The 26,455-nt window shown below is 53.3% G+C and overlaps 11 protein-coding genes across 11 annotated transcripts; 6 read left to right on the top strand and 5 right to left on the bottom strand.

Moving 5' to 3' along the window:
* Positions 1 to 267: 267 nt before the first annotated feature.
* SCP_0309360 (Minichromosome loss protein) lies at positions 268 to 4,544 on the top strand (the record flags this gene model as incomplete). The annotated part of the gene is made up of 18 exons (XM_027756321.1): positions 268 to 341; positions 396 to 516; positions 564 to 718; positions 769 to 880; positions 928 to 1,034; positions 1,086 to 1,165; positions 1,217 to 1,388; positions 1,445 to 1,806; positions 1,865 to 1,936; positions 1,990 to 2,124; positions 2,178 to 2,540; positions 2,592 to 2,710; positions 2,765 to 2,944; positions 2,993 to 3,096; positions 3,148 to 3,842; positions 3,896 to 4,027; positions 4,096 to 4,418; positions 4,476 to 4,544. 18 exons carry the CDS (start codon positions 268 to 270, stop codon positions 4,542 to 4,544), a joined length of 3,375 nt encoding a protein of 1,124 aa, XP_027612122.1.
* Positions 4,545 to 4,657: 113 nt separating this feature from the next.
* SCP_0309370 (hypothetical protein) lies at positions 4,658 to 6,166 on the bottom strand (the record flags this gene model as incomplete). The annotated part of the gene is made up of 8 exons (XM_027756322.1): positions 4,658 to 4,717; positions 4,775 to 4,934; positions 4,985 to 5,073; positions 5,123 to 5,317; positions 5,370 to 5,524; positions 5,580 to 5,703; positions 5,759 to 5,859; positions 5,908 to 6,166. 8 exons carry the CDS (start codon positions 6,164 to 6,166, stop codon positions 4,658 to 4,660), a joined length of 1,143 nt encoding a protein of 380 aa, XP_027612123.1.
* Positions 6,167 to 6,296: 130 nt separating this feature from the next.
* Positions 6,297 to 10,883, top strand: SCP_0309380 (Chromosome segregation protein; the record flags this gene model as incomplete). The annotated part of the gene is made up of 17 exons (XM_027756323.1): positions 6,297 to 6,336; positions 6,396 to 6,485; positions 6,618 to 6,722; positions 6,782 to 6,978; positions 7,044 to 7,418; positions 7,481 to 8,185; positions 8,238 to 8,377; positions 8,433 to 9,216; positions 9,271 to 9,469; positions 9,525 to 9,772; positions 9,829 to 10,125; positions 10,179 to 10,253; positions 10,311 to 10,395; positions 10,447 to 10,496; positions 10,546 to 10,588; positions 10,643 to 10,806; positions 10,866 to 10,883. The coding sequence occupies 17 exons, from the start codon at positions 6,297 to 6,299 to the stop codon at positions 10,881 to 10,883; spliced, it is 3,615 nt and encodes a 1,204-aa protein (XP_027612124.1).
* A 1,229-nt stretch (positions 10,884 to 12,112) lies between these two features.
* Positions 12,113 to 14,585, top strand: SCP_0309390 (Endoplasmic reticulum membrane protein; the record flags this gene model as incomplete). Its single annotated transcript, XM_027756324.1, has 9 exons — positions 12,113 to 12,640; positions 12,695 to 12,973; positions 13,022 to 13,172; positions 13,227 to 13,394; positions 13,465 to 13,625; positions 13,680 to 13,847; positions 13,912 to 14,135; positions 14,213 to 14,354; positions 14,421 to 14,585. The coding sequence occupies 9 exons, from the start codon at positions 12,113 to 12,115 to the stop codon at positions 14,583 to 14,585; spliced, it is 1,986 nt and encodes a 661-aa protein (XP_027612125.1).
* A 275-nt stretch (positions 14,586 to 14,860) lies between these two features.
* SCP_0309400 (hypothetical protein) lies at positions 14,861 to 17,462 on the bottom strand (the record flags this gene model as incomplete). The annotated part of the gene is made up of 3 exons (XM_027756325.1): positions 14,861 to 16,055; positions 16,125 to 17,372; positions 17,422 to 17,462. 3 exons carry the CDS (start codon positions 17,460 to 17,462, stop codon positions 14,861 to 14,863), a joined length of 2,484 nt encoding a protein of 827 aa, XP_027612126.1.
* Positions 17,463 to 18,562: 1,100 nt separating this feature from the next.
* On the top strand, positions 18,563 to 19,295 carry SCP_0309410 (pali-domain-containing protein; the record flags this gene model as incomplete). The annotated part of the gene is made up of 4 exons (XM_027756326.1): positions 18,563 to 18,628; positions 18,682 to 18,818; positions 18,872 to 18,936; positions 18,994 to 19,295. The coding sequence occupies 4 exons, from the start codon at positions 18,563 to 18,565 to the stop codon at positions 19,293 to 19,295; spliced, it is 570 nt and encodes a 189-aa protein (XP_027612127.1).
* A 503-nt stretch (positions 19,296 to 19,798) lies between these two features.
* SCP_0309420 (hypothetical protein) lies at positions 19,799 to 20,901 on the bottom strand (the record flags this gene model as incomplete). The annotated part of the gene is made up of 5 exons (XM_027756327.1): positions 19,799 to 19,929; positions 19,996 to 20,295; positions 20,379 to 20,481; positions 20,538 to 20,673; positions 20,732 to 20,901. The coding sequence occupies 5 exons, from the start codon at positions 20,899 to 20,901 to the stop codon at positions 19,799 to 19,801; spliced, it is 840 nt and encodes a 279-aa protein (XP_027612128.1).
* Positions 20,902 to 21,080: 179 nt separating this feature from the next.
* On the top strand, positions 21,081 to 21,841 carry SCP_0309430 (hypothetical protein; the record flags this gene model as incomplete). The annotated part of the gene is made up of 4 exons (XM_027756328.1): positions 21,081 to 21,213; positions 21,336 to 21,431; positions 21,496 to 21,534; positions 21,594 to 21,841. 4 exons carry the CDS (start codon positions 21,081 to 21,083, stop codon positions 21,839 to 21,841), a joined length of 516 nt encoding a protein of 171 aa, XP_027612129.1.
* A 367-nt stretch (positions 21,842 to 22,208) lies between these two features.
* SCP_0309440 (hypothetical protein) lies at positions 22,209 to 22,508 on the bottom strand (the record flags this gene model as incomplete). Its single annotated transcript, XM_027756329.1, has 1 exon — positions 22,209 to 22,508. One exon carries the CDS (start codon positions 22,506 to 22,508, stop codon positions 22,209 to 22,211), a length of 300 nt encoding a protein of 99 aa, XP_027612130.1.
* Positions 22,509 to 23,345: 837 nt separating this feature from the next.
* Positions 23,346 to 23,695, bottom strand: SCP_0309450 (hypothetical protein; the record flags this gene model as incomplete). The annotated part of the gene is made up of 2 exons (XM_027756330.1): positions 23,346 to 23,490; positions 23,541 to 23,695. 2 exons carry the CDS (start codon positions 23,693 to 23,695, stop codon positions 23,346 to 23,348), a joined length of 300 nt encoding a protein of 99 aa, XP_027612131.1.
* Positions 23,696 to 24,193: 498 nt separating this feature from the next.
* On the top strand, positions 24,194 to 26,375 carry SCP_0309460 (Probable thiamine biosynthetic bifunctional; the record flags this gene model as incomplete). The annotated part of the gene is made up of 11 exons (XM_027756331.1): positions 24,194 to 24,268; positions 24,326 to 24,349; positions 24,402 to 24,461; positions 24,529 to 24,886; positions 24,948 to 25,234; positions 25,291 to 25,459; positions 25,522 to 25,608; positions 25,663 to 25,739; positions 25,802 to 25,883; positions 25,937 to 26,174; positions 26,228 to 26,375. The coding sequence occupies 11 exons, from the start codon at positions 24,194 to 24,196 to the stop codon at positions 26,373 to 26,375; spliced, it is 1,605 nt and encodes a 534-aa protein (XP_027612132.1).
* Between the last annotated feature and the right edge of the window lie 80 nt (positions 26,376 to 26,455).

The following is a 26,455-nucleotide window of genomic DNA, read 5'->3' on the forward strand; positions in this document are numbered from 1 at the left end:
GGGCGGTCCGAAGCTAATCCGTTGCACCATTCATCGAGAAGGGGGACGATGCAAGCTGAAATTAGAACCTCGGAGGCAGTGGAGTATGCGAACAATGGAAGAGACGACTCCATCGTATAGCAGACCGAGGGTGAGATGAACCGTGGTCTTAGCGGGTCACGTCTACCGTGACTGGTGTGACACATGTGAGTGACAGCATCACGATCACGTTACGTCTCGCGTCTCGCGCGTCAATTTCCCTCAACCGACCCCTCCATCTCCTCGACCATGTCCGACAAACCCCTCATTAACTCTGCCCATCAGCCAGGGAATACATGCCTTGCGTTTTCAAGGGAAGGCTCGTGAGTGTTTAAAATATCTTGGTAGCCGTACTTACAAGTTTACACGCTCCGTAGGCACATCTACACTGGAGGGACGGACGCGTTGGTCCGCATTTGGCGCACAGACGCAGGCGCAGACCAAGAACCAGATGCTGCTACTGAAGCTGTTGATGGGGTCACCACAGTGGCTGCTGGTGTTCGTATTGTCCGTTAGAGTCCGACGAGTCGCTGACGCGTCCACAGCGCAACTCTTGGTTTTCTGGAAGCGAAGACGCCGAAGTCAGGCAGTACACTCGAGGGGCAAAAGACCTGGAAGGTCTCATTACCAGTGCGATTGGCGTACCCATCCGTTGTGTCGCAGTGGATCCGAAGGGAGCCCGGATCGCCGTCACTTCAGAGTACGTGCTGGCTATGATTCATGACGCGTATCTCTGATAACTTCGCGCAGTGAACCCACCGTCAAGCTTATTGACCTGGAAGATACCACGAAAATCGTTGTCTTGAAGGGCCACACGAAGGCTGTCCGTAGGGCGACGTGGCACCCGTCCGGATCTCTTTTGGTGGGCATCTTATGGTCGCACCGCGAAGACATACTCAATTTCAACAGACTACATGTGGAGCAGAAGGGAAGATCATTGTTTGGGACGTATCAGAAGACGAACCAAAGGAAGAGAAAGTCATTGAGGGCGTGATCCCAGCAGTAGCAAATTCTGAGTGCGTGATAGCTTCATTAGTGCTCGTCGCATTCTTCCTGACGCGAAGTAGGTCTCCGGAATTTGCACACGATTGCTCTGCGATCTGGCACACTTCTGGGCAATACTTCTTTGCAGCTACTCGGGCGCACGGCAAGTCATAATCAAGCTGTCGCCTGTGCTGTACCTGACGTATGTTCTCAGAAATTGTAACCATCTCCCGGAACGATTGGGCAAAGTCCTCCACGTATTCAGATGATGCGTTGTCGGGTCCCATCACCGCTATGGCTCTGTCGAAGAACGGCGTGTACCTCACGTCGGCCTCCAAGTCGGGGATATTCATCTGGTCGACGCAGACGCGTCGACTGCTTTTCCGGTCAGTCCATTCCCTTCATTCTCCCTGAATCAACACAAATTCATGATTTTCCTCAGCTTCCAAGGCTCGCTTAGCGCACCAGTCACCCAGATCGCTTTCTCACCCTCCCAGAATCTGCTTGCATGGACAGACATGGACGGCGTATTAACCCGGTGGCCGCACCCTATCCCCGCATCCTCTCCCGACCCCACGAAGGTTTCGGGCGGTTCGAGCTCTGCGACCGTCCCTAAGCAAAGGGCAAGGACTCCCACATTATTCGACCATGACGCCGATACGCCAAGAGGTAGTAAAAGGGACGTTGACAAGGATCTCGGTGTGGACCTCGATAACGATGATTGGATACTGGATGACTTGGGTGGAGGGATGGAAGATGACACTGAGAAGAAGTGGGACGCTGAGGATGGTGTGCGGGAAATGGGTAAGATTTATCATGCAAAGCTGGTACAGATGTTCACAGTTATGAACCTCGACAATAGTGAGTGTCACGAAGGCACAACCCCCCTTCCAGCCAGGCTCCACTCCGATGGAGAACAAGAAACGGTACCTCGGTAAGTGCATGGTCGCATTTCATCATTATGTGAGCTTAATGAAGACCGGTTAGCCTACAACATGATCGGCGTCATCGAGGTGACCGACCAAGACACACACCACATCGTCAACGTGGAATTCCACGACCGGTCAGCTCGGAAAAGCTACCATTTCACGGACCACTTCAAGTATGAACTTGCATCCCTGGGTGAGCACCTTATGTCCGTGCAATCTGATAGTCTCGTCTTACGGCCTCTCCAGGTGAACGCGGTGCGCTGTACGCGTGCCAACCGGAGAACGACCACCCCGCGCACGTCATGTATAAGCCATACGGGACCTGGGCAACGCAGGGCGAATGGACGTACGAGCTCCCGAAGGACTCGCGCGTGCTGGGTGTCGCTGCGGGCGGACTCCCGCCCACTAAATCGCTCCGCGAGAAGTCGGATGCAGATATCCGGGGGAACGGCAACGTGGTGGTCGCCACTAGCGACAATGAGCTGATCTTCTTGACTGGCACGGGCATTGAGCGGCATTGCCTGAGTCTGCAAGGAGACTTTGTGTCGATGGTTGCGGGCGCGGAGTGGGTGTTCGTCGTACACCGAGATGGTTCCACGACTTTGGACGGTCAGCCTTCCTCTTCATTACTGTGATCGTCGACTCATGCTGGAATATTAGGCTCGCAGAATTTGACCGGTAGACTCATCAAATTCGACGACTTCTGTTTACTGCAGAAAGATACACTGCCTGTCCCGAAGAAACACATCCTCACATGGATCGGGATCACGGAGGAGGGGGTGCGTACTCTCGTGCATGAATTTGCAGCTGATTCCGACGGTTGTGCGGCATAGGCTCCAGCCATCTTTGACTCTGCGGGCGTGTTGAATATGTTACCCAGGTTCAGACTGCCATTCGCAGCAACATGGACACGTGCCCTGGACACTAACACCTTGGAGCGGCGGGAGGGAAAGCAAGAATCATACTGGCCCGTGGGTGTTGATGGAGAAACGTTCATGTGCTTGATTCTCAAGGTTCGTCTGACGTCACTCATGACGAGTCTGAGCTCACAACCGCTATAGGGTAGACAAGAGTATCCAGGATTCCCTCGTCCCCTCATCCAGGATCTTCCCCTGCGACTTCCGTTCCATCGGACTGACCCGAAGGAGGCACCACTGGAGGAGCAGTGAGTACATCAAGCAGTCATCACATTAACCCCAACTTAGCACATGTGTAGTCTTGCACGTGAGACCATCCTGCTTGACATCCTCCGCGATGGGCTCGGCGACGAGCTCACGACAGACGACATCTCGCGGCGGGAGCTCGCGCTCGACAAGGAGATCATCCAGCTGATCCAGAACGCATGTAAGAACGATCGCCTGGCGCGTGCACTGGACCTCACACGGCTCCTGCACCACACCGCGTCGTTCGACATGGCGATGAAGGTCGCGGGATTCTACCACCTCATCGGGCTGCAGGAGAAGATGGAGGCGCTCAAAGACGACCGCGAGGGCGTCGACCGCCTAGCGGGCGCGCGCGATAGGCGCAGGCAGAGTGCGCGGGACCTCGCGCCTGTTCCGCCTGAGCGCTCGTATTATGCTGAGCCCCAGCGCCCGAAAGCCTTCCAGGACTTTCGGCCCCCGCCTGCGATCCATCGTCCCGGCCTCGAACGTGCGATGCCCGCCATGGATTCGTTCAAGAGCACCGCTACTGTGCCGGCAAGGGCAGACATGAGCAGTCAGGTGTCAGCAGACACTAGTACCTTTGAGTCGTCGTTTGTCGACGATTCCATGGACGCCGACTGGTCGGTCGCTTCTCCAGACGGGAAAAGGAAGCGCGCGGAGGAAGACGAGCCTGTGCGAGAATTGCGCTATCCGAGCGTCGACAATGCGGCGAAGCGGCGTGCTATAGGGGATCCCGCCGCACTGTCGAGTAAGGGCACACCTTGACTGATTAGCCGTTAAATCAATTTACGGTATTCGCAGGAGGAAATCCTTTCGCTCGCAAGGTTGGCGCAGACACGGGTCGTAATCCTTTCACAAGGAGTGTGGAAGCCAACAGATCGGTGCAAAAAAGCGAGAGCTTCTTCAATAAAGTTGATGTTGCCGAGACTACTCGTGCGTCACACTCTGCGCGTTTTCTGCATGGTCGAGTTTGCTGACGGATTAAAATTCCTTTCCTATAGGGCATCCACCAAACAAGGGCAAGTCGAAAGAGAAGGAGAAGAAAACTACCGGGAAACAGGCCACGCTGTTTGGCTATCCATCTGTTCCTCCGCCAGAGAAAAGGGCACCAGGACGCAAAAAGAAAAGCAGCGAAGACTCTCAGCCGGTGCCGACCGATAAGTCAAGTGAAGGGACGCCCATCGCTGAGAAACCAGCGGACAACGTAGCAATGGTGACCGAGACCGAAACACAGGAAGCTGACGACACACAAGTGGAGTCGATGGCGTCACAACTGGCAGGGATCCCTCCGACACCAGAGGAAGACATAACAGATGCGGTCGAGGTGAGTCGGTCCTACGTGTTTCAAACCCTTCGTCCCTGCTTACTGGGTTCACACCAGCATAAGGAAGGCTCGGCAGGGACGCCTACACTATCTGCCGGCAGTAGCGCAGAGGTATCAAAAATGTGAAATCTTCACTTAGTAAAACTAGAGTGGATATATTGTAGAGCATGTATGGTAATATGCTATTTGGATCAGCCGAATCTTGGCCATTGTGACTCGCCTGACGCCGAAGAACATAATCAATGGCTCTTCCGCCCGACGCTGTTGTGACGTGCAAATGCGTCAGTAATAAGCAACTCCTGCGAAACCAAAATGAATCCCGACGGCGTTGCATGAGTGCATTGAACAGAACATACCTCAGGAGCGAACGGCCAGTCGTCGAACGCGCGCAGGAGTAGTGCCCATTCTGCCACTGAAAGATCTCGTGGAGACTTGTTGATATTGAAATGCTGCTCGGGGGGGAGGTTCGGGTCTGTGAGAGTTTTGAGTAACGTTTGGGCGCCGGGGGCTAGCGAGCTGCAATGTGCGTCAAGCGAGTGTAAGGGATCACAGTAAATGACGCTGACCCGATAGCGCGCTTCAGTGGTGTAGACTTGAGAACGAATAGACGGCGTAGACAATAATCCCATTTATCCAGCATACCCCGCGTGATGATCTACACGGACTATAAGATAGCATTAATAAAAGAGGTAGGTACAACGTACCTGATCCTCGAGCGGTATGATGTTGATGGCATGCAGCGGAACAGAACGGCGTGATTCAGTCGAGAGAGGAGGAAAAAAATGCTCTCCGGTTGGCTGGAGAGTCTCGGACGCGAGTGATGGCATGGACTCGGAAGTTGCCTCAGCGATCACAGTTAATTTGCAACGAGAGGCCTTCCCACGCCCAGATGATATGCGCTGAAGGAGCACCGTCGGATTGTAAATTTCTGGACACAGGAATGAGACGTACCGACCAAACCCAATTATTGACAATAAGACTCATGGGCACTCGACCATACTTGAATAGCCACGTTTTTTCGGGAATGCATCGATACAACTGTGCTATCAGCTGCTCTCCCTTAATTGAGTGTTCAAGGTGGCTGATGAAATGAAGTTGGGGATGTACTGTGAAGCGATGTGTGAGCAGATATTTCGAAGTACAGTGCAGGTGACAGCTAACGGGTCTCCCACGCATGTGTCTCTACGTCATCCAGAAGTCCCAAGTCTTCTATGTGACTGTAAGTGTCCCAATTGAAACCTGAGAGTGGGATGACTTTGACACGTGAATCGGCCTCTTCTAAAGGCTTTCATAACTTGTGAGTACGAAAGGTGAAGCAAAGGAGACACGTGATTACTTACACGGAGGAACTTGAGATATTGCTCATGATCCTCTAGGATGATGAGTTTCCGAACCTTGGACTTCGGCAAGGTAAGCAGCGCCCTGGATAGTGCGCCGGGACCTGTTTGTCATTGGCACGAGAGATGTTGCTAAGCAACAAGCTACTCACCAGGATAGGCCTCAATAATAATCTTTCCGTTTCCCGACGCCGGACTCGGGTTAGACAGGAAAGAATGGGCGATTCTGGCGGCAGTGTGCGGGTTCCATAGGGAGACGTTCTCCCTGCTGTAATTCGTGCCTACAGTGAAATGATGCCGCCATTCTTCAAGAGGTGGTAGTGGAGGTAGTTCACTGAGGGTCGTGTAAGACCGGATGCATGACTGTCGGAGTGGCTTTGCAAAGCGGTGAGAAAGGCGGACTGCGTTCATGGTCGGTCAGTCTGGCGCCCGGACTGGCGCGGTGGTCATTTTCAGCTGCGGGCACGTGAGGGAGTCACGGCCTGTGACGAACGCGACTTTGTCACGCGTCTCTCCCCTCTGCTTGCCGACCGCCACCGCCATGTACATCAAGACGCTCACCATCCAGGGGTTCAAATCCTGTGCGTTTGACTCACACTGCGATATAATCCACGGGACTTACACAAACAATTTCAACTAGACCGTGACCAGACACAGATCGAGCCGTTCTCACCAAGACACAATGTCGTGGTCGGTCGGAACGGGTCAGGGAAGAGCAACTTCTTCGCAGGTAAGCTTGTAATCATAATTATTTTGACAATATGTTTCTGTCCGAGGTGTGAACGTATGAGAAACTCTCGCACTTGAGCTTGCCGTTGCGCGTGTCAGTTCAGTGGACAACGCTCTAACGACATCGCCACAGCTATCCGGTTTGTTCTATCTGACGCTTATACGTCAATGTCTCGTGAAGAACGCCAGGCTCTTCTTCATGAAGGCGTCTCTGTGACTACCACGTTATCTGCTTACGGTATGTAGTACATTGCTTATCCCTCTTGTGCCGCACTAAGCCCAATTGATTCCTCGCAGTCGAGATTATTTTTGACAACTCAGACAATCGCTTCCCTACCGGTCGCGATGAGGTTATCTTGCGCCGCACCATTGGGTTGAAGAAGGATGAATACAGTTTGGATAAGAAAAGTGCTAGCAAGGCGGACGTGATGAATTTACTGGAGAGCGCAGGGTTCAGCAAGAGCAACCCCTACTACATCGTTCCACAGGGTCGGGTGAGTAGCATATCTCTGGCCTTGCCCCCCAAACTATCTGACGGACGTGTGAACTCGTTCCGAAGATCTCGGCGCTAACGAATGCCAAAGACCATGAACGGCTCGCCCTTCTCAAGGAAGTGGCTGGGACTAAGGTATACGAGCAGCGCCGTGCAGAGTCCTTGCGTATTATGTCTGAGACGGACGCGAAGCGTACCAAGATTAATGAGCTGCTCGACTACATCGACTCGCGGCTCACAGAGCTCGAAGAAGAAAAGGAAGAACTGAAGGAGTTCCAGGAGAAAGACAAGGACAGACGCTGTCTCGAGTATGCGCTCTACCAGCGCGAGTTGGAGGAAGTCGGTGAGGCACTGGAGGAAATCGAGGAGGAGCGCCGAGGGGACGTCCATAGTGCTAATGTGCGGAGAGAACAGTTCAACGACCGAGAGAAGCAGGCTCAGGTGCGCACCTTCTTTAAACTTATGCGAACGAAGCTCACTCTTCCTGCGACACCATCTCACAGAACTTGGAGCTGTCAATCAAACAAATAAAAACCAATTTGACGACTCTATCTCTCACTCGACAAGGCGCCCAGTCCGAGCGGACGGAACTCATTCGCTCTCGCACCGAGCTGGAGTGCACGGTTGCTGACCTTCGGCTCGCTGCCGAGCGCGCAGGTGGCAAACGCGAAGAATTAGAGGCGGAGCTTGCGAACGTGCAGGAGCAGATCGCCGAAAAGGAGACCACACTCGCAGCTCTCATGCCAGAGTGGGAGGGCCATCGCGCACGAGAGAATGAGGAGAAGCGCAAATTGGACGAGGCCAGGGCGCGGCTTGATGCGCTGTACTCAAAGCGCGGGCGACTGAACAGATTCCGGTCGAAGGGGGACAGGGATAGGTTCCTCAGAGGCGAGATTGCATCGATGGAGGAATACCGGAACTCGCAGGCTGCTGCTCTGGATGATCTCCGTGGAGATTTGAACAGTGCAAGGAGGGCGCTGCAGGAAGTGGAGGAGAAGCTAGAAGGCGGACAGGAGAGGGTGGAAGATGGGAGGCGGCGAGCAAGAGAGTTGGGAGAGCAAGTTGCGCGGTTGAAGGATGAACATGCGGAACATAGCGAGAAACGAAAGGAGTTGTGGAGGGAAGACGCCAAGTTGGACAACTTGGTGAACCATGCTGCAGATGAGGTGAGGGCTGCCGAGAGGACATTAGCCAGTATGATGGACAAGGTGAGCAAGTCCTCTCTGCATACCGCTTGACAACACTCATGCCATGTTCTAGGACACTGGCTCCGGCCTTCGCGCAGTTGACAGGATCGCCGAAAGACACAATCTGGATGGCGTGTATGGTCCACTATATCGTCTGTTCGAAATCACAGACGACAAGTTCAATATTGCCGTTGAGCTGACGGCTGGCAACAGGTACGCAGCATTTTTGTTCACAAATAATGAACATTAATTATCTCATCTACTGTAGTCTGTTTCATGTCGTTGTCGATACCGACGAGACCGCATCGAAGGTCCTTGATATCATGATCAAGGAAAAGACAGGACGTGTGACCTTCATGCCGCTGAACCGCTTGAAGCCCAAAGTACCTCCGACGCCCAACGCTCAGGATGCTATCCCGCTTTTGGACAAGCTCCGATTCGACAACACACACGTAAAAGCCTTCCAGCAGGTTTTTGGAAAGACTTGCGTGTGCAGAGACTTGACCATCGCCGCAGCGTATGTCAAGAGCCACGGCATCAACACCATCACACTCGATGGCGACAAAGTCGACCGCAAGGGCGCGCTGACTGGCGGATACCACGACGTACGAAGGTCTCGCATCGAGGCGATCAAGAGTGTCATCAGCTGGAAGGCGAAGCACTCTGCAGATGACAAGCGGCTGCAGGAGGTCAAAGCAGCCATCCTGCAGCTGGAGCAGGAGATCACCAAGTTGACTGGAAAGACCCAGGTGCTAACCAACCAGCAGACGCAGGCCAAGAATTTGCGGGAAACGTTGGCAGAGGAGACCGCAGCTCTGGGGAAGGAAAGAGACCGGTTGACCGAACGCATTGCCAAGATGGAAGGCAATATTGATGACTTGGAGTCAGAGCTGAGCGGTCTCGATGCAAAGCTGGAAGGATTCCGTGCTGAGCTGGCGAGTCCAATGGCTCAGGGACTGACATCCCAGGAGGAAAGTCTCATCGAAACTCTTGGGAGGGAGGTTGAACAGCGCCAAAAGCAACTGCTCGAACTTGGAAAGAAGAAGAACGAGGTGCGTCGTCATATTTGTCTCTGATGGCCGGACCACTGCTGAGTATCATTGTAGTTCGGTAGTAGCAAGAATGCGATTGAGATTGAGCTCAACGAGAGTTTGCGGCGCCGACGTGAGGAACTGCGTGGTAAGATCGAGGCATTAGGCGAAGCTGAGGCCGGCGATGCCACGTCGGAAGAGGCGCTTGAGGCTCGAAACCGAGAACTCAAGGCCCTCATCAACTCGATAGAATCTTTGACAAAACGATCCCAAGGCACGTTGCTATTTAATGATACCACTACATCTGATCACTTACTCACTGGATGCAGAGATGGACAAGGACGTCGAGAAACTGAACAGCCAACTCCAAGAGCAGCGCACAACTCTTGAAAATCTGCAGAATCAGCAAGCAGAAGATAGCCGAGGGATCTCCAAGCAGCAAAAAACCACCGAGAGGTATCTCGCCAAGCGGCAGATGTTACTCACTCGCAAGGACGAGTGTAATCGCAATATCCGTGATCTGGGTGTTCTTCCAGAGGAGGCATTCGAGAAGTACACCAGTGAGAGACTTGATCGAGTGAGTTATTAATCGTCCTTTTCCTTCGTGCTGTACTCACGGACAGTGCCTTTCAGTTAGTGAAGAAGTTGCATGCCGTGAACGAAGGTTTGAAGAAATTCGCGCACGTCAACAAGAAGGCGTTTGAGCAATACAATAACTTCACCAAGCAGCGAGACCAGCTCTTGAAGCGTCGAGAGGAACTCGACAAATCTGCACAATCTATAGAGGAATTGGTTGAAGTACTCGACCAACGAAAGGATGAGGCCATCGAGCGCACCTTCAAACAGGTAGCAAGCAACTTTGAGGAGGTCTTCGAGAAGCTGGTACCCGCTGGAAGAGGAAGATTAATCATCCAGCGACGTATTGACCAGGTTTGTGCTGCTTTGAAGGTTAGCAATTGCTTCCACTCAAGCACATTTTCTAGGATGAAGAAGAGGCCGAAGAGGCTGAAGACACACAACAAAGCGCCATTGACAACTATACTGGAGTATCTATTAGGGTAAATATCCCACTACCTGAACCTCGTTGACACATGTTTATAGTGCTTGCAACACAGGTGTCATTTAACTCGAAGGTTGATGAAGGCTTGAGGATACAACAGCTGTCGGGTGGGCAGAAGTCATTGGTTGCTCTTACGACCGGTATGTTTACCATGCGCTATTAGGACTGGCCATGTCTCAAACGCCTTCCAGTCTTTGCTATTCAGAAATGTGATCCAGCACCTTTCTATCTGTTCGACGAGGTATGTTTGAAGCGTGCCATGAGTTTCATTCCTGACCTGTTTCCGGAAGATCGACGCGAATCTGGATGCACAATACCGAACTGCCGTGGCTGGTACGTGTTCGTCCCCTTATTACTACGACAAGCTTTGTGTTAAAGAACCTTTAGCTATGATTCATGATCTGTCCGGAACGGCTCAGTTCATCACGACAACGTTTCGGCCGGAAATGCTCGTAACGGCGGACAAATTTTACGGCGTCCTGTTCAATAATCAGAAAGTCAGCTCCATACGTGGTATCAAGCAGGAGGAGGCGATGGAGTTTGTGGATCAGGTACGCCAATATTTTCGTATCCGCCTGCCCCAAGATCTCAATATGTTCGTTGTGTGTAGGAGGCGCAAGCGCAATAAGTGGTCCACCTCTTAGTATCTGTTTATCTGACTTCATATGGCTGGCTTTCGCATTGCTCTTCGGTTCGTTGTCTCAAGGAATTGACATTCGCATTGATGTGTACCACTATACCATGTACTCGCTGTTGTAGATTACCGACGATCCTATCCTTATTTTTTTCACTTGAGCTCTTTTCGACCGGCGTTATGAAAGGACCCCCGACAATTGGCGAGGATGCCTGATCTGGAGGGGCCCAAAATGTCCGTCAGCAGAAGCCATATTTTGGCTTGAAATGTCCGCGAGAACTCAGGCCTTCGGCCTTAAGAGGTCATATTTGTCCGGGTTTTGGACCAGGCATCCGTGCACCGAAGAAATGTCCGTATTCCCAGATCAGGCCTAAGAAAGGCTCCAATTTTGTCCGTATTCACCAATCAGGCCTCAGGAGACCTTACATTTCGTCGTAAAGAGTGTGATATCTCTCCATAGCCACTTAGAACTCCATGGAATGCAAACGTCAACTCATACTTTCATCTACTTCGCCCGCTCCCTTCCTCTTCCTTGCCGTCAGAATCTTCACGCTAGCCAGTATACCAGATATCAATGTAGGTGTAATCAATTCACTGAAGATCCGTGAGCACATGGGGCAATGTCGAGCATACGAAGATCCGGACTGAGCCGGTGATTGCCTGGAAGTAAGCGTAAGAAGTAAGCCGATGGAAGGTGAACGAAACGATATGTTTGCAGCAAGGAAGACACATACTTGAGAAGTCCTAGTCAACATCTACGAAGCGGCGAGTTGGGTCCGAGCTGCCCTTCCAAATCGGTGAGGCCAGGTCCGAGCGCCTTCCATATCGCCGGACGGCATCGTCGGCACCATAGATAGGTTCGGCTGGGGTCAAAATTTGTCCGAAAAGGATCAGGCATCCACAACGTCCAAGCCTTATAATATGTCCGGGAAAATCCTCAGGCTATCCCGGGGTCGACCCCCTGATTTGTCCGTGAAATACCAGGCATGAGGCTCTCAAAAGTTCAAAATTTGTCCGTAACTGGCTCAGGGACCTTCCCCAATTGTCGGGGGTCCTGTTATGAACCCATAAGTCCGCTATCTGGCTACTCCGAGTTTCTCGGAAATATATCTCGGCCCGGGATTGTTTCCGTGACTGCTGTGACACCTGAGGCAATGTGACACTATCTGTGCTTGCGAAGGTCGGCTGGCCGAGTACGTATAAGCACAACTTGGATATCGGTGATGCCTCCCACTTCAAGTTCACCCAAACGGAAACGCGTCAGGAGATATTTCTCTGCTTCTGCTGCAACTGGTGCACGATGGAGCGCAAGGCTTGGCGGACATACTTCTACAACGCGGTTACGACGCAAAGGATCCTCAGGTTCCATTACCAGCGAAGTTGATATTAACTCACCTGGTGGTGTCAATGACTCTGGCGTGGAAGAGGGACACTCTTCCGCAATTACAGATGACGGCGTAGCATTTCCTTCCACAGAGATTCATCCAGACTTACTCTCTGCCATGAGGCCTCTAACGTATGCTTCGCTTCCTCCAACACCCATATCTTCGTCTCCGCCTCTGCGTTCGTCACCACCACCGTTTTCCACGTCTTTCCCTTCATTCACGTCGAGTGAATTTCTTCACGAACCTCCTTTTTCGCTGTGGGAATATCTCCAAGAAGAGTTACTGGCCACAGACTTCGACTCTCATCAAGAGCTCAAATGGGAAAGGGTGAGCAATTTTTTGAGTATGCCTCTTGCATTGGAGAAAGTGAGTCTTCCTCTGGAAAAAAAATTATGTTTTTTTCTGATCTACTACCTCCAGATTTTTCTGTTCGGTTTCGTCGTCTGTATGGACTCTTTTCTCCACACGTTCACAATTCTGCCCATACGTTTCGTTGTCGCATTATGGCGACTCCTCACGAATACCGTTACCCGCTCGTCACTGGCTCTTCCACCTTCACAGAAGGCTGATATCCTTCGGACTTTGTTGCTCGTAACTACTATCGTAGCATTAGCTCCACTTACAGATGCTAGCAAGTTGTATCACTTTATTCGCGGTCAGGACTCCATCAAACTGTACGTTATATTCAACGCGCTCGAAGTACGCACCTCTTCACACTGGTGTGTATCCCTCTGATCTCCGCTATAGATTGCGGACCGGCTGTGTGCATCAATTGGGCAGGATATATTCGACTGCCTGTTCTCTCGCTCTACCATGGAAATTATCTCCCACAGGAAGCCACCCACCTCCTATATCCTACGTCCAGTATTATTCTTTGTGTTGGCGGTGATATATAACAGTGAGGAAATTTACTACGTCGTGGCTCACGGCGTATTGACTGGTCTTCTTCTAGTGGCACATACTTTGGTCATGATCTACCAGATGATATCCCTGAATGTGGCAGTGAACTCCTACGATAACGCCCTCCTCACTCTTCTCGTTTCAAACCAGTTTGTCGAGATCAAAGGGAGCGTCTTCAAGAAGTTCGAGAAGGACAACCTCTTCCAGATTACTTGTGCAGGTAAGAGTTGCATCTCACGAATCAGAAAATTCTGATGCCCGTGTGCTCACCGTTCGACCGTAAATTCTAGACATTGTCGAACGCTTCTCTCTGATGTTGATGCTATGCGTCGTCGCTTTTCGCAACCTCATCGAGCTCAGTGGATCATCATTCAATTTCAGTGACGGTTTTGCTCTTCCGAAAAGCTTCGGATGGTTCCGAGGCAACAACGTCATCTGGACGATCTCATACGTACGTGGTGCCACTCGTCTCATTGCAAGTGCAACCTGACCTGTTACGATTCAGCCTGTCCTGACGGTGATGGTATCTGAGATGCTCGTCGACTGGTTGAAGCATGCGTTCATTACCAAGTTTAATCACATCCGCCCTTCCGTCTACGAGCGGTACACGGACGTCCTTTGCAGAGACCTTGCCAGCGGAAGCGCTGTTGGTCGGCGGCGAGGGGCGCGCAAAGTAGGCTCACTCGTTCTATATGTCCATGCAAGGTGGCTGAACGAATCATCCGACTACACTGTAGCACAGCTACGTTGACCAGTCACCACTGGTCGCACGTCGGCTCGGGTTCGCGTCCCTCCCGCTGGCGGTACTTGCCATTCTCACCGGCACACAGTCCATCAACCTCCTGATATCGATGCACACTGACGGCTCATCTCCATGGACGCGCCCGCTGTCACAGCTCTCGACCGACGAAATCATCAATATCGCCAAGTGGGCGGCTCTCTGTGTATCGTTCTGGCTATGGTACGTGTCTCGCAGGTTGCTGTGGGGCTGTTGTCTCATGCTCTCCCATTGTCTCCTCTCATTGTCTCCTCTCAAAGCTTCGTCGTGGTCAAAATCATCACGGGTGTCCACCTCCTAAGCTATGCCACACGGCGAAGAGCGGGAATGGAGGCCCGCAAGGCAGCCGACGTAGTCAACGACTTTGGTCGAGACCCCATCGGGGAAGGTAAGGAAGAACAGGTACGGCACTCGATGTTGTCTCTTATACATAATTTTCACGCGTGTCGTCGCTGTAACTCGTCACAGAGGTACAATCGCGAACTGAAGGCGCTGCTCGATGACAAGCGCGATGACGCTACTCCTGTAGCTGACATCGGTGAACGTCCACCAGGTGATCAGAGTGGAGGAAAGCGCAAGCGGCTGCCACTGGAGGAGATCACTAGATTCACTATGGTGAAACGTATCTGGTAGCACAAGTTGCGACTGGATGTGTATTACACCACATTGGAGGTATTACACACCACATCGGGGGAATTTTTGCCCACTGTCCTGCAGGTTTTTTAATTTATTACTAGCAAGGTTTCCGTCTACTCGAGTCACGATGCAAGTCGACATGAAAAATAAAGATATATAATAACACATAATTTCTATGGGAATACAAAGGAGCGGCAGAGAGCGGCACAGACAATGGCAAAGAAGATACACAGCATGAACCAGGTAAGCCTCAAGAGGGAATGCGCAGAATACTACTTGTAGGATCGTCTGTCACGATGATGCTTCGCATTCGTTCGATGATCGCGAGCCAGTTGTCGCACCTGCTCGTGGCGGTTCATCCGCTCGCTCTCCTTGAGCATGTCAACTTCCACAGGCTCCTCGATGTCCACAACCTCCCCTTCGAAAGACTCGACAGTCTCCGCATCGTCGACTACGACCGTCTTCGCGCCGCCTCCGCCCACCAGTTGAGGGCCGAAACCCGTCATCGCACCTTCTCTGGACATTGGGTTGCGGTTGCGCTGAGACTTTGCAACATTGAGGGGGATTACCTGAGGGTGTGTAATCTGCGTACTCGGAAGGTATACAGAGGGAGCAATGACGACCTCTTCTGAGTAGTCGCTGCCAGAGTTCTGGCGGCTCGAGGACGTGCCCGAAACATCTGCGACGTTGGCACCGATGGAGGAATCCCCCTGGCGAGATGGGCCAGCAGCATGGATTTGCCCGCTCGAGCGTCGACGGGGATCATACATCTCCATAACCTCCGCCAAGGGACCGTCGAGCGAGTCGGTGGCGGCTACTTGGCGAGGAGCAGCCCGAGGCTGGCGGCGGACGGTAGCTGTTGGGATAGCGGCATCTACTGAGGAAGTGCTGGCTTTTCCCGAGTCCGGATTGGACGACGAAGCCGGCTTGAACGGGGTATAGATGGCGTGGGGGCGCGCCATCGGGACGACCTGGTCGCCAGCCGCGTAAGTCTGTTCTCGCGCAACTTGCTTAGCCGACGAACGGCGCACACCTACACTGAGGACGTCATTGCTAGATGGGAGGCCGAACAGGTGGGAGCGATCATAGTGGGCTGCAGTGGATGCCGAGGGATCGTGGCTGTGGCGAGGGCGATCAGCCTCCGACGCCTGCTGCGTGCTACCCGCGGGAACAGACTTGTGGTGGCCATCACGGGTGTAGCGAGCCTGGTAGACCACAGAGGACGCCGGCGGACACCACCTCTGGCGAGAACGGTGGGCCTCACGCGCCTGCTCTATGCTGGCCTTCCGACGCTGCTCAACAATGTCGTCCGAGCTGCTGCGCCCGTGGCCCTGCTGGCGAGAAGAGCCGGCGACGTTGGTGGCTGTTGTCTCAGAGCCATATCGCACATGTCCGTACCCGTGGGGCTTGGAGGATGTGTGTGGCACGGGGACGGTGCCGTAACCAGCGGGTGGACGTCCTGTGTGGCTGGACGATGTCATTACCCTGCCACCGACATCGCCGGAATCAGGACCACCATGACTAGAGGTCGCGTACCTGTATTGGCGCGAGGATGTGCCGGTAACAACCTCCGGACTGGTGCGCAAGTGCTCGTGGCTGCGCGAGGAGGCGTGCACGTCGCGAGTGACACTCCGAGCCGCAACGCGCACGTCTCCGTACGAGCGGGAGGCAACATTGGCGGCTCTGGAAACATCGTTCGAGCCAGTGCGCGCGTGTACATGGCCACTAGCAGAGTGGTGAGTCCCGGTCCCGCGTGTCTCCGAGCTGCTGCGCAGATGCTGACGCGCGTTGGTGTCGCCACTATGTACGGCGCCAGTCCCGGGGACGGAAGCCTTGTGTGGTGGCTTGTCCTTCTCGGGTAGCGGCGGTCCACTCTTCGCCGATGGGACAAGCTTGTCCTTCTCCGGGATGCGTGGTGGCCTGTCTTTCTCAGGCGGCAAGAGCTTACCACTTTCCCCTCTTCCACGTGCGGTCGCAGACTCGATTTCGCTTGGGCGGCCATCCTGCTGGGCGGAGGCCTTCCGACCCATCCAAATAACATTGACCCACTCGGGCGACGAGTGAACCTGCGGACCTGCGCGGGAGTCGAAACGAGAGTTATTGGGCCGATGAGGATGCACTATTGTCGGCCGTGCAGCTCCAGTCAGCTTCGAAGTCGACGCGGAGTAGTCAGCTGTGTTGGCGCGCCCGCTGTCGACCGTGTTCGATCTGATCCTCCCCGCGGGGGTGCGCCGCTCAGCGTCGTCATCTCTGGGGGGCCGGCCTGTAGCAAAGCCGGAATTCACCGAGTACTGCGAGTACTGGGACATGGTCTCTTGAGCTGAGGAACGTCGTATGTCCTCCGCTGCAGGGCGCCACGCCGTGTGTTCAGCTCTGAGGAGTGGCGCGAGCTTGCTGCTGCTCGCGTACTGTGAGATGGGCACCTGAGCCGAGGTACGTCTCTTCTCCGTTGAGGGGCGCCGCGTCGTCTCATTGCTGGAGTGCTGGACCGGAGCGAGCTTGGCATTACCCACGTACTGGGAGATGTGGCCTTGAGTCGGTATACGCTTCTCCTCAACCGCTGGGCGCCGCGGTGTCTTATCACTGGTATGCTGGAACGGGGCGAGCTTTGGGTTGCCCACGTACTGAGAGATGGGCCCTTGCGCGAAATCCCTGTCCAGCTCTTGCTTGTGCTGGCTCGATGACGAACGCGAGCTCCTGCTCTGGCTGGACCGTTTGTCCCCTTGCCAGGACAGCTGCCGCGTGAGGCGGTGCCCCTGTTCTTCCGGGGGCGGGGGCTTGGGTCTGTGGAGGGGTAAGCAGAAAAGGAGTCCGCTGCAGGACAGACACGCACCGTGATAGAAGGGAAGAAATTGACCAGCTTCTGGTTCTCATTCCTCACTTGAACGTTAGTGGCTACGAAGTCGAAAGTGGTGGCAAAGTTGAATATGCGGAGAAGTCGGAGGTGGTGATCGAATATGTGGCCGCGAAGTCGAAGGAAGTGGCCAATTGTTGCGACGAAGTGGCGGTCGCTAAGAAAACGAGAAGAAATAAAATTGAGGGGTAGAAACGATTATAAGGGGGAGACGCTTTGGAGCTTTAGAAATAGAAATAGAAGCCAAAGCAAACGAGTGTGATTGTGTCGTCGACAGCCTGCTTAGACAGGGTTTTATAGCGCGTTCATTTCGCTTACCAAGGTCTGTGTGCCAGGATGCTTTCAGCCACTTGAACAAACAGGGTAAGTTGTTCCTGTAGGCTCCGAAGAAGGAAAAAAAACATGAAAGCGGACGCCTGCTGCTCATTCGTGGCACTTTCTGACATGTAGAACGTCTGCATTGTCGGTTTGTCCCATTATTTCGCTTCCACGTCTATTTACCACAGACTCACCGGTGCGGTCTAGCCGCCGCCACTGCAGCTTACAAAGTTGCGCAGAAACGTTGCAATTGTTAGCAGCTCAGCCCATGGTGATCAGAACTGCTGTGATGCACACTCGGTGCCGTTTGATGTCAGCTTTTGGCAGAGTTGACAGTACGTTCAGGAGTAATGCTCACTGATCCGCATGCTGCGGTCGTATAGCCTCATGGACACAGCTGCTGTTAGAAATTTAGCCTTCCGGATCCGAGAATGACCCTCGAGAATGTACTCGAGGTGCGCAGTAGGGGTATGCTTTTGGATGCACAGGAATGCGCGGGTGGGAAGGAGATTTGAAGACACAGCTGTGCACGCTGGAGCTGGAGTACCGTACCGCACGAAGTAACAGCCCGATTGGGACTCACAGACGACCATGGAGCTTCCAGAGTCCAGACGTCATGCATCCGCCATAATATCAATAAATTCTCCCTGCCAGCCGCCCTGCTCCATCCCCTCACTTCCCCCCCAACACCACCAGCACCATCTCCGGTACCGACCCAGTTCATCCGTGTGTTCCCCTCTTCCGCTCGTGTCCCAATTTTCATTGACCGATCCCCGCAGTTTACGACTACTTACTGTCTGCAATGGCTGCCGGCGCTGCGATACCTGGACTGTTCTTCACCTTCGCAGCGATGGTGCTGCTCATCTTCGTACGGCGTTCGAGTGATTTTTGATGGGGTATGCTTATCTCCTTTTGTTCCAGGCATCTGTTTCCCCACCTACATGGAACCCCATTTCATTCCTGAACACTAACGTCGGGGGTGTATCGACGCATTTCGGTGTATTCGGATACACTGGTTCCACGACCCACGTAGGGTGGCACTTCCCCAGCGGTATTGGGTAAGTCTCCGTCGTCGATCACTCCTCGCACTCCATTGACACAGTTCATGCAGTGATAACACGATTAATGATACCACCTTCCACAATCTTACATACATATTGGTCCTTATCCCCGTCGGTAAGCATCCATTTTGGCTGCATCTCCAATGGTTTGTACTGACACTCGCTTGTTCAGCTGCCGGTCTCTCTGGCCTCTCATGGCTTTTCGGTCTCTGCGGCGCGGCTTACCATCGCGCAGGCACCGTGTTCATGACTCTCCTCTCCGCTGTCGCGTTCCTCGTCACTCTTATCGCGTGGGTCGTCGAGATGGTGCTTTTCGGCGTCGCGCGCAACCACGTGCGCGATGCGGGCAACTACGCGCAGTACGGCAACGCGAACTGGCTCGTACTCGGCGCGCTCCTCGCGCTCCTCCTCGGGTTCTTCGCCAGCCTGTGCGGCAGCTTCGGGCGGTATGGCTCGCGGCGTTCGGCGTATTAGCCGAAGGGTGGCCGCTAGGAGGAACGAGTAGAAGTCGACGGACCGTTTTGGACATGCTTATGCTTATATCTTGGATTGGACTCGCCTTCCACTTTGCTCACGAAATAACCTGATGACGAGCTATGATACCACCAACGACATTTATTGCAGTAAACGTTACTATAGTCACTTTACCCACCTGCATACCTCCGTTTTCACCGTTGTACAGGAGACAGTACCACTCCTTGAGAGATATGGGTTTTTCTTGCTCATTTTTTCACCTTCAGCTTCGGAGTTTTTTCCAGATGCGTAGAAGTACTATATAGGCTACTATGACATGACTATAGAAGAGAATGATATTGTGCTAAATTAAACAAGATCAGACAGAGTCAAAGTTCATTGAATGAGACCGGAGATGCTCCCCAAATGTCAATCAAGAGTATTGACCGATATAAACAGCTATCTGAGATATCAACAGGAAGTATCATCACATATGCGCTCCGGTGTTTATCATCCACCAATCATCAATAGACATCAAAGGAAGTTAACAGATAATTATCCATGATGCGCCCAGTGCGGTCACGCACTGCACTTCCTACCTCTCGATCAACTTGTGCATCACTGATACTTATCACAGGGAAGGGTACAATTGCATCTGCACCGCAAAAACTCTATCAGATGATGCGACCAATGGAAGATGAAGAACCTAAAGTGGCCGCACCAGTGATTGCAATAAATCCTCTGCGACCCATGGCACGAGATCGTTCCCGAGGATGAAGGACATGTCTAAACTTGGTGCGAACTTGCTTCATCTTGCAAGGATCGAAGACCTGGACATTCAAAATGTTATGTTTTCGAGCAATGCTTCCGAGGGAGAGACAATCATGGGTATCAATTTCCTCCAGCATCTCTTCAAACAACGTCATGTCGGTGGTTGGTGAAGGGTACCATCGCACGCGGACATTAGATGGTGAGATAGAGCAACCATATTTATAACTGAATCTCTCCTGACGGCTGAATTCTGAGATATAAGCCTGTGAACATTCCACCCACACCAGTCATGCCCAGCAGCTCTCTGGTATGACTTAGAATGACGATACATACCTACTACTCGCAGGTAACCACATGACCGGATTGCTGCTCTGATGACAGCTGCTGGTTCTCGAAGGGGAGTCAAAACAAGGTCCTTAAAAGTTGGCTCCTGCCGCTAAGAACAGCCATACTCAGCACGGTGACCCAATAATGAGAGGGTTTGTAGTGCACCATGACTTCCTTGACCCCTAAGGTCTGCGCAAGAACCCCGTAGTCCAGAACTCCATCTCCATCAAGTGGAAAGTGTAGTTCTGTACATTGGTGATCTGAGGCAAATGTATAGTCAAGAAAGCGAATACGAATTTGTCTGTCATCAAAAGAATTAGTGACATTCAGGATGGTAGAGTGGAGGTTGCAGGTTATACTTGTATGCTGTGGAAACCCACTCATGGTCGGCATCCTCTGGACTGCTATACGCAGGAGGTGGTCTGGGACAGGTGCAGGTTGGGCAGCGAGGATGGACCCGGCTGCTGGAGTAACCAGGAGGGAGGCCGGACACAGACGGTGGTGAGGTATCAGTTGACGAAGAGCTCATAGTGTTTGTTGAATGTGTGATACAAATGTGCATTAGATTGGAGCAGGACTGCGATTATAAGTCGGAAAAAAGACACATCCGCGTTACGCCGCCGGACTCCTCACATCGGATGTGAGGTTGGCGCGAACGGATATCCGCTCGGCGTGCCCATATCGGGAAGGTCGGCGGCGGCGGCGGATATGGTGCGCGAGCATCCGACACAGACTTTCGCAAGAAATGGGACACTTAAGGAAGAATACCCGGAGAAGGCGCGTCAGCACGACCAGGAGGAGAAAGAGCGCATGCAGGAGAACGAGGAGCGGCTGAAACAAGGTACGTCTCATCTCAAACTAGTCTCCCAAAGGCAGACTACAAAATCAGTCCTATGAGAGGTGGGAGGGACGGACTGATATAGAATCTCAAACATAGTAGCAGCGCTGGGTACTTCAACTCAGGGAAGAAGCCTAAGAAAGACCGTCGGGATGACCTCCCTAAACCCACGGAACTCATGAAGCGGCGCGAAGGCGACTTGGAACCGGACAAGAGCCTCGGTAAGACCATCGTCGTGCCACGCGCGGGCCGGGCGTACCGAAACATGTAATCGCACATATAAAGACAGTGTAGGGTACCTGGATCACATCAACGGTCGTGCACGTACGTCTGATGAATATCCCATACTTCTCTATACCGTGAGCCTAATCATTGTTTCACAGATCTATGTGCCCTCGGTCAAACCACTCGCATTGAGCGCTCGATCGTAGAGCAGGTTCGTGCACGCATTGCCTACCTAAGGGAAAAGACCCGTGAAGCCTCCACCGCAAAGTCCTTCGACTTCAAACAGCGCCTAGCAGAATCGCGCGATCGGGAGGCTGCATTGTGCGCAGAGAAAGAGGCAGCGAAGGAGGCCCTGCGGGAACGTGCACGGGTAGAGCTTGCGAAAGAGATCTACCACGGCTGTTGAACCGCAACGGGAGAATTAATGACATGATGCAGACGATGGGTTTCAGCGGCTTTGGCTCTTCCAAGAAGTGACATTCGCACCTTCAAGAACTACAACCCGAAAGCCACACTGTATTTCTATGAGCACACTACTAGTAGTACTGTATTACAATCTTTCATTCGCTCCATCCCCGTCGCTACCCTACTACGGCGACGCCAGCGACAGCATGAGCTTCACATCTGCAACCTCCTGCTCCTCCTCGATGAGCACCTTTTGTGGCCCTTTTCTGCGCGCCATTTCCACCGGCACGCTCCTCACCGTCTTCTGCATGAGTTCTGCATGACTCCGGAGCGCCTCAAGCAGATTCGCTCTTGCACCACCCTCGATCTCATAGAAGACATCTGCGTCGTCCGTCGCCTGCAGCCCCGCGTTTCCGCAGCTTCTGGATGCGGTTGATGAGTTCCCGGGTGAGCCATTTGCTCTGCAGCTCCACATGCACTTCAATATCGAGGCGTACGACGATGTCGTTGTCTGTGTGCGTCGCGTTCTGGGCCACACCGCTTTGGCCCGTCACTTGCTCTGGGAGCTCGATGTATCGCTGCACGGTCAGGTCACCCGTAACCAGTTCGATGCCATCTACCGTCAGCTTCCCATTCTGAACATACGCAAGCACGGCGTCGCTCGGCATGGACGGGAGCGCGTTCTTCACGCGGGCGAGGTCTTTCCGTAGCTTGCACCCGAGTCGGCAACGGCGCGGTAACGCACCCCAGCGAGGGCCTCGTCCTAAATAAAAATAACGTCCCGCACATTAAGTTCCGATCGGATGTACCGCTGCAGACCCTTCGCGTCTTCCAGCCACTGCTCATCTGCATGGAAGACCAGAAGTTCGCGCAATGTCGTCTGGAATAATTGCCTCACTTTAGGAATGTCTCATTGAAGCGAGACGCACCAATTTAGAGAAATGTTGTGTCGCTCGCGAATATTCCGCGTAAGCTCGATTATAGTCTGCATGCGCTTGACCTGTCGCTCGAAGTATTCGTGTTTCACCTCTGGGAAGGATAAAATGTGGATGGACCGTGCGTCGCCGGCCGCAGGATATTCTGGGATAAACTGTCGCAGCGATTGGTAGATGTTTTCCGTCGAGAACGGTGTGTACGATGACTGTGCAGGAATAACATCAGCATGCACAACTTGATAGATTTGTTAGACGAACGGTAACTTACCATCATCCTGCACAATGTGAAGAATGTCTCGAATATGGTATTTAGTGCAGCGACAATGTCTTCTAAGCCATCCTCCCCCTTCAGACGCCGGTGGTTGAAACGGATGTACCAATTAGTGAGCTCGTCGACGAGGTCAAGCAGGCGGGGAATGATGGCGTACAAACGGTACGCTGCCATTTCCTGGCGCACACTGGCGCACAAGCTTGATAAACGACTGGCAGCGGGCAAGGATCCATCGGTCCATCACGTTCGCGGACAGAGCTGCATGTGGGCTGTACTTGAACTCATGCCCACTTGCTTTCTTAAGCAGCGCTACTTGCCCGAGGAAAAATCGTGTTGCATTTAGCCAGGGAAGCTGGCAAAACACGCGAGACAACCTCGCGAACACCCTCTTCGCGGAAGCGGAGGTTGTCACCTCGCACGACCGGCGAATTCACGAGAAACATTCTAGATGTGTATGTTCAGATGCTTGCATTGAATCATGAAGGGGTCGTTACCTTGTAGCATCGGCGTCATACAGGTTGATGATATCATTTGGATCCGGGTAGTTTTTCTGACTTTTGCTCATCTTCTTAACATCTCTGCGTGGGCGGCCAGCAGGAGATTGAGCCCGGAAATTGTCCAGGTACCCACGCTGCGAGTACAAGACCATAGACAATGAGATTCTTCCATGGCGCCTTGCCGAAGAGGTGCGTAGAGATAGAAGAGTATAAAACTATCCACATGTCTGGTCGATACCTTCAGACACAAAGTCAGCAGGGAAAGTCATCTCGAACAGCTCCTTATTCTCGAAAGGATAGTGATGTTGAGCATACGGCATACTAGTTTACAATAAGGCAGTGTCAACTCCTCTGAGATCGTACATCAAGAACGAAACACACAACAGTCGAAACCCTCTTCAATTCGTTTCAGCTGGCCCTTGCCCTGTTTTGAAGAGAGGTCAATCTTGTCTCTGTGCAGATCTGTCACCCGGCGCAACGCGGTGAAGTAGTACATCACGACGAGGCTCGTGGGGGTTGTATCTACTAGAGGATCTGGGCCTGTCCCCTGAAGATCACTTTAACTTTAACTTGAACTCAGATTATTGTATGGAGGTGCCGACATTCGATTTCAGTGATTCGGTGGCGCACTGTTCGTCCACACCTCTCTCATGGCGCAAACCAAACCTGTGGTGGACTATTCCCTGTATCTCGTAACAGGGCGAGATCTCCTTCCGCCTGGAAAGGTGAGTCCTATCATCTCTTCCCGCACTGTGTGCTCAGACCCAGTGACTCTGGTGCAGGATTATTTTGAATCTCTCGAAGAGGTGAGCCCAGTCCGTTCGAGTGTCCACCAGCACATAGTGAAACAATGCACAGTCCCTGCAGGGCGGCGTCACGCTCGTGCAAATCCGAGAGAAAACCGCCGACACCAGAGAAGTAAGTCCACCCGGCCGTCCCAATCCTCGAGTTCCCTCGGTCCTAAACGCCCCTCCTCCGCGCGTAGTTCCTCGAGATTGCGCGCCAGTCGCAAGCGATATGCCGCAAGTACAACGTTCTCATCCTCATCAACGACCGCATCGACATCGCACTCGCGATCGGCGCCGATGGCGTGCACATAGGGCAGACGGACATGCCTTTCGCCGCGGCGCGCGCGCTCCTCCCGCCGCATGCTGTTATCGGCGTCACCTGTAATACTGTCGAGCACGTGCGGAAGGCCGTCGCGGACGGCGCGGACTACGTCGGCGTCGGACCCGTGTGGTCGACCCAGACGAAGGCGCTAACGAGCCCGGTGGTCGGCGTGAGGGGTATTGGCGAGATGCTCGCCATGCTGGACGGGACGAACGTGAAAGCGGTCGCGATCGGTGAGTACGCCCGGGTATATGCGCGTAGCTATCGATGGTTTTATGCGTGTCCTACTCGCAGCGGGTATCAAGTCCACGAACGTGCTTCATTGCCTCCACGGCTCCATCTCGACGACGGGCCGAGCGCTCGACGGTGTAGCAGTCGTGAGCGACATCGTCGCGTCTCCCGAGCCTCGCTCCGCGGCACAGAGAATTGCGACCACAGTGCGCGCGTTCAAGGCGTGCTCGCACAACACCTTCTCCCTCTCTCACTTGCCCACCAGACCCGCATACACCGCACGTGGCATCCTAGCTCATGTCGGTGCGAACCTGGAGGCTGTCAAGAAGTTCTCCCCACTGACCCAGCAGGTTGCGCATGCCCGTTCGTCACCTATCCACGGAGCATTGACGGGCGTATCTCCCAGATCACGAATAACGTAGTCACGACCCAGTCCGCGAACGCGACTCTCGCGCTCGGCGCGTCCCCGATCATGGCGACCTCTCCCGAGGAGATGGCGGACCTGAGCAAGGCCATCGGCGCGCTCCTCATTAATTTTGGCACTATACAGAATCTGGATGGAATGCTCTCCGCGGGCAAGTGCCTTGTGCCTGGATCTGCTGAGAATTCTTGACTGAATCGCGTCGGTACTGCGTAGGTCGGCATGCCAATATCAATCGCAAGCCCGTAGTGTTCGATCCTGTGGGTGTGGGTGCGACTCGGTACCGAATGGATTCTGCCGATGGTATGTTCCGAACTATATTGCGTATGTGGCGCCGTGGCTCACACAGATCGTCAGCTCTGTTGAATACATGGCAGGCGACTGTCATCAAGGGTAATGCAGGCGAACTGGGAGCTCTTGCCAAGTCGCTTGAGGTGAATACCCTTCTCTGTATGGTGCGCGGATATTCGCACTGCAACTTGTTCCCTTCTTTCAGGTGCAGGCCAAAGGAGTCGACAGCGTCGGAAAAGGTTTTTCAGATCCCGCCGCGTTCGTGCGCACACTAGCCAGGGAAGAGCGTGAGTCGTGTAGATTTCCTCTAGCCGACGCTCTCATGTCGAACACTCCACAGGATGTGTCGTCGTCCTTACGGGTGTGGTTGACTGGGTCTCCGACGGCACCGTCGTCGTCCGTCTATCCAACGGCCATCCACTGCTCAGCGGGATCACAGGATCGGGGTGCATGGTTGGCACCGCCGTTGCGGTCTTCTGCGGCGGCGCAAGTATGGCAGTGAATGCTGCCAGAGCACCGGGTGCAGAAGAAGACGCTCAGCTTGTTAGAGGCGACATGTTGGTCGCTGCAGTGGGAGGGTAAGTATCTGCATATGCTAGATATGATCTACTTGGCTGACGCGTGATTGTAGTGTGCTTGCTATTACGGTGGCATCCGAATTCGCGGCCGCCAGGGCGGACGTGAAGGGGAGCGGAACATTCTTGCCCGCCTTCATTGACGAGTTGGGGAGTCTAACAGCCCAGAAAATCACCGAAGCGGCGAAGATAGAAGTCCTATAAACTGACCATCCCGTATACAACTGTATCTATCAGCACACGAAAATATTACAATACATCTGTTGCTATATACCGCTCGCAGA

The sequence above is a fragment of the Sparassis crispa genome, assembly GCF_003851025.1.
Source record: "Sparassis crispa DNA, contig_000002F, whole genome shotgun sequence".
NCBI classification, from domain to species: Eukaryota; Fungi; Basidiomycota; class Agaricomycetes; order Polyporales; family Sparassidaceae; genus Sparassis; species Sparassis crispa.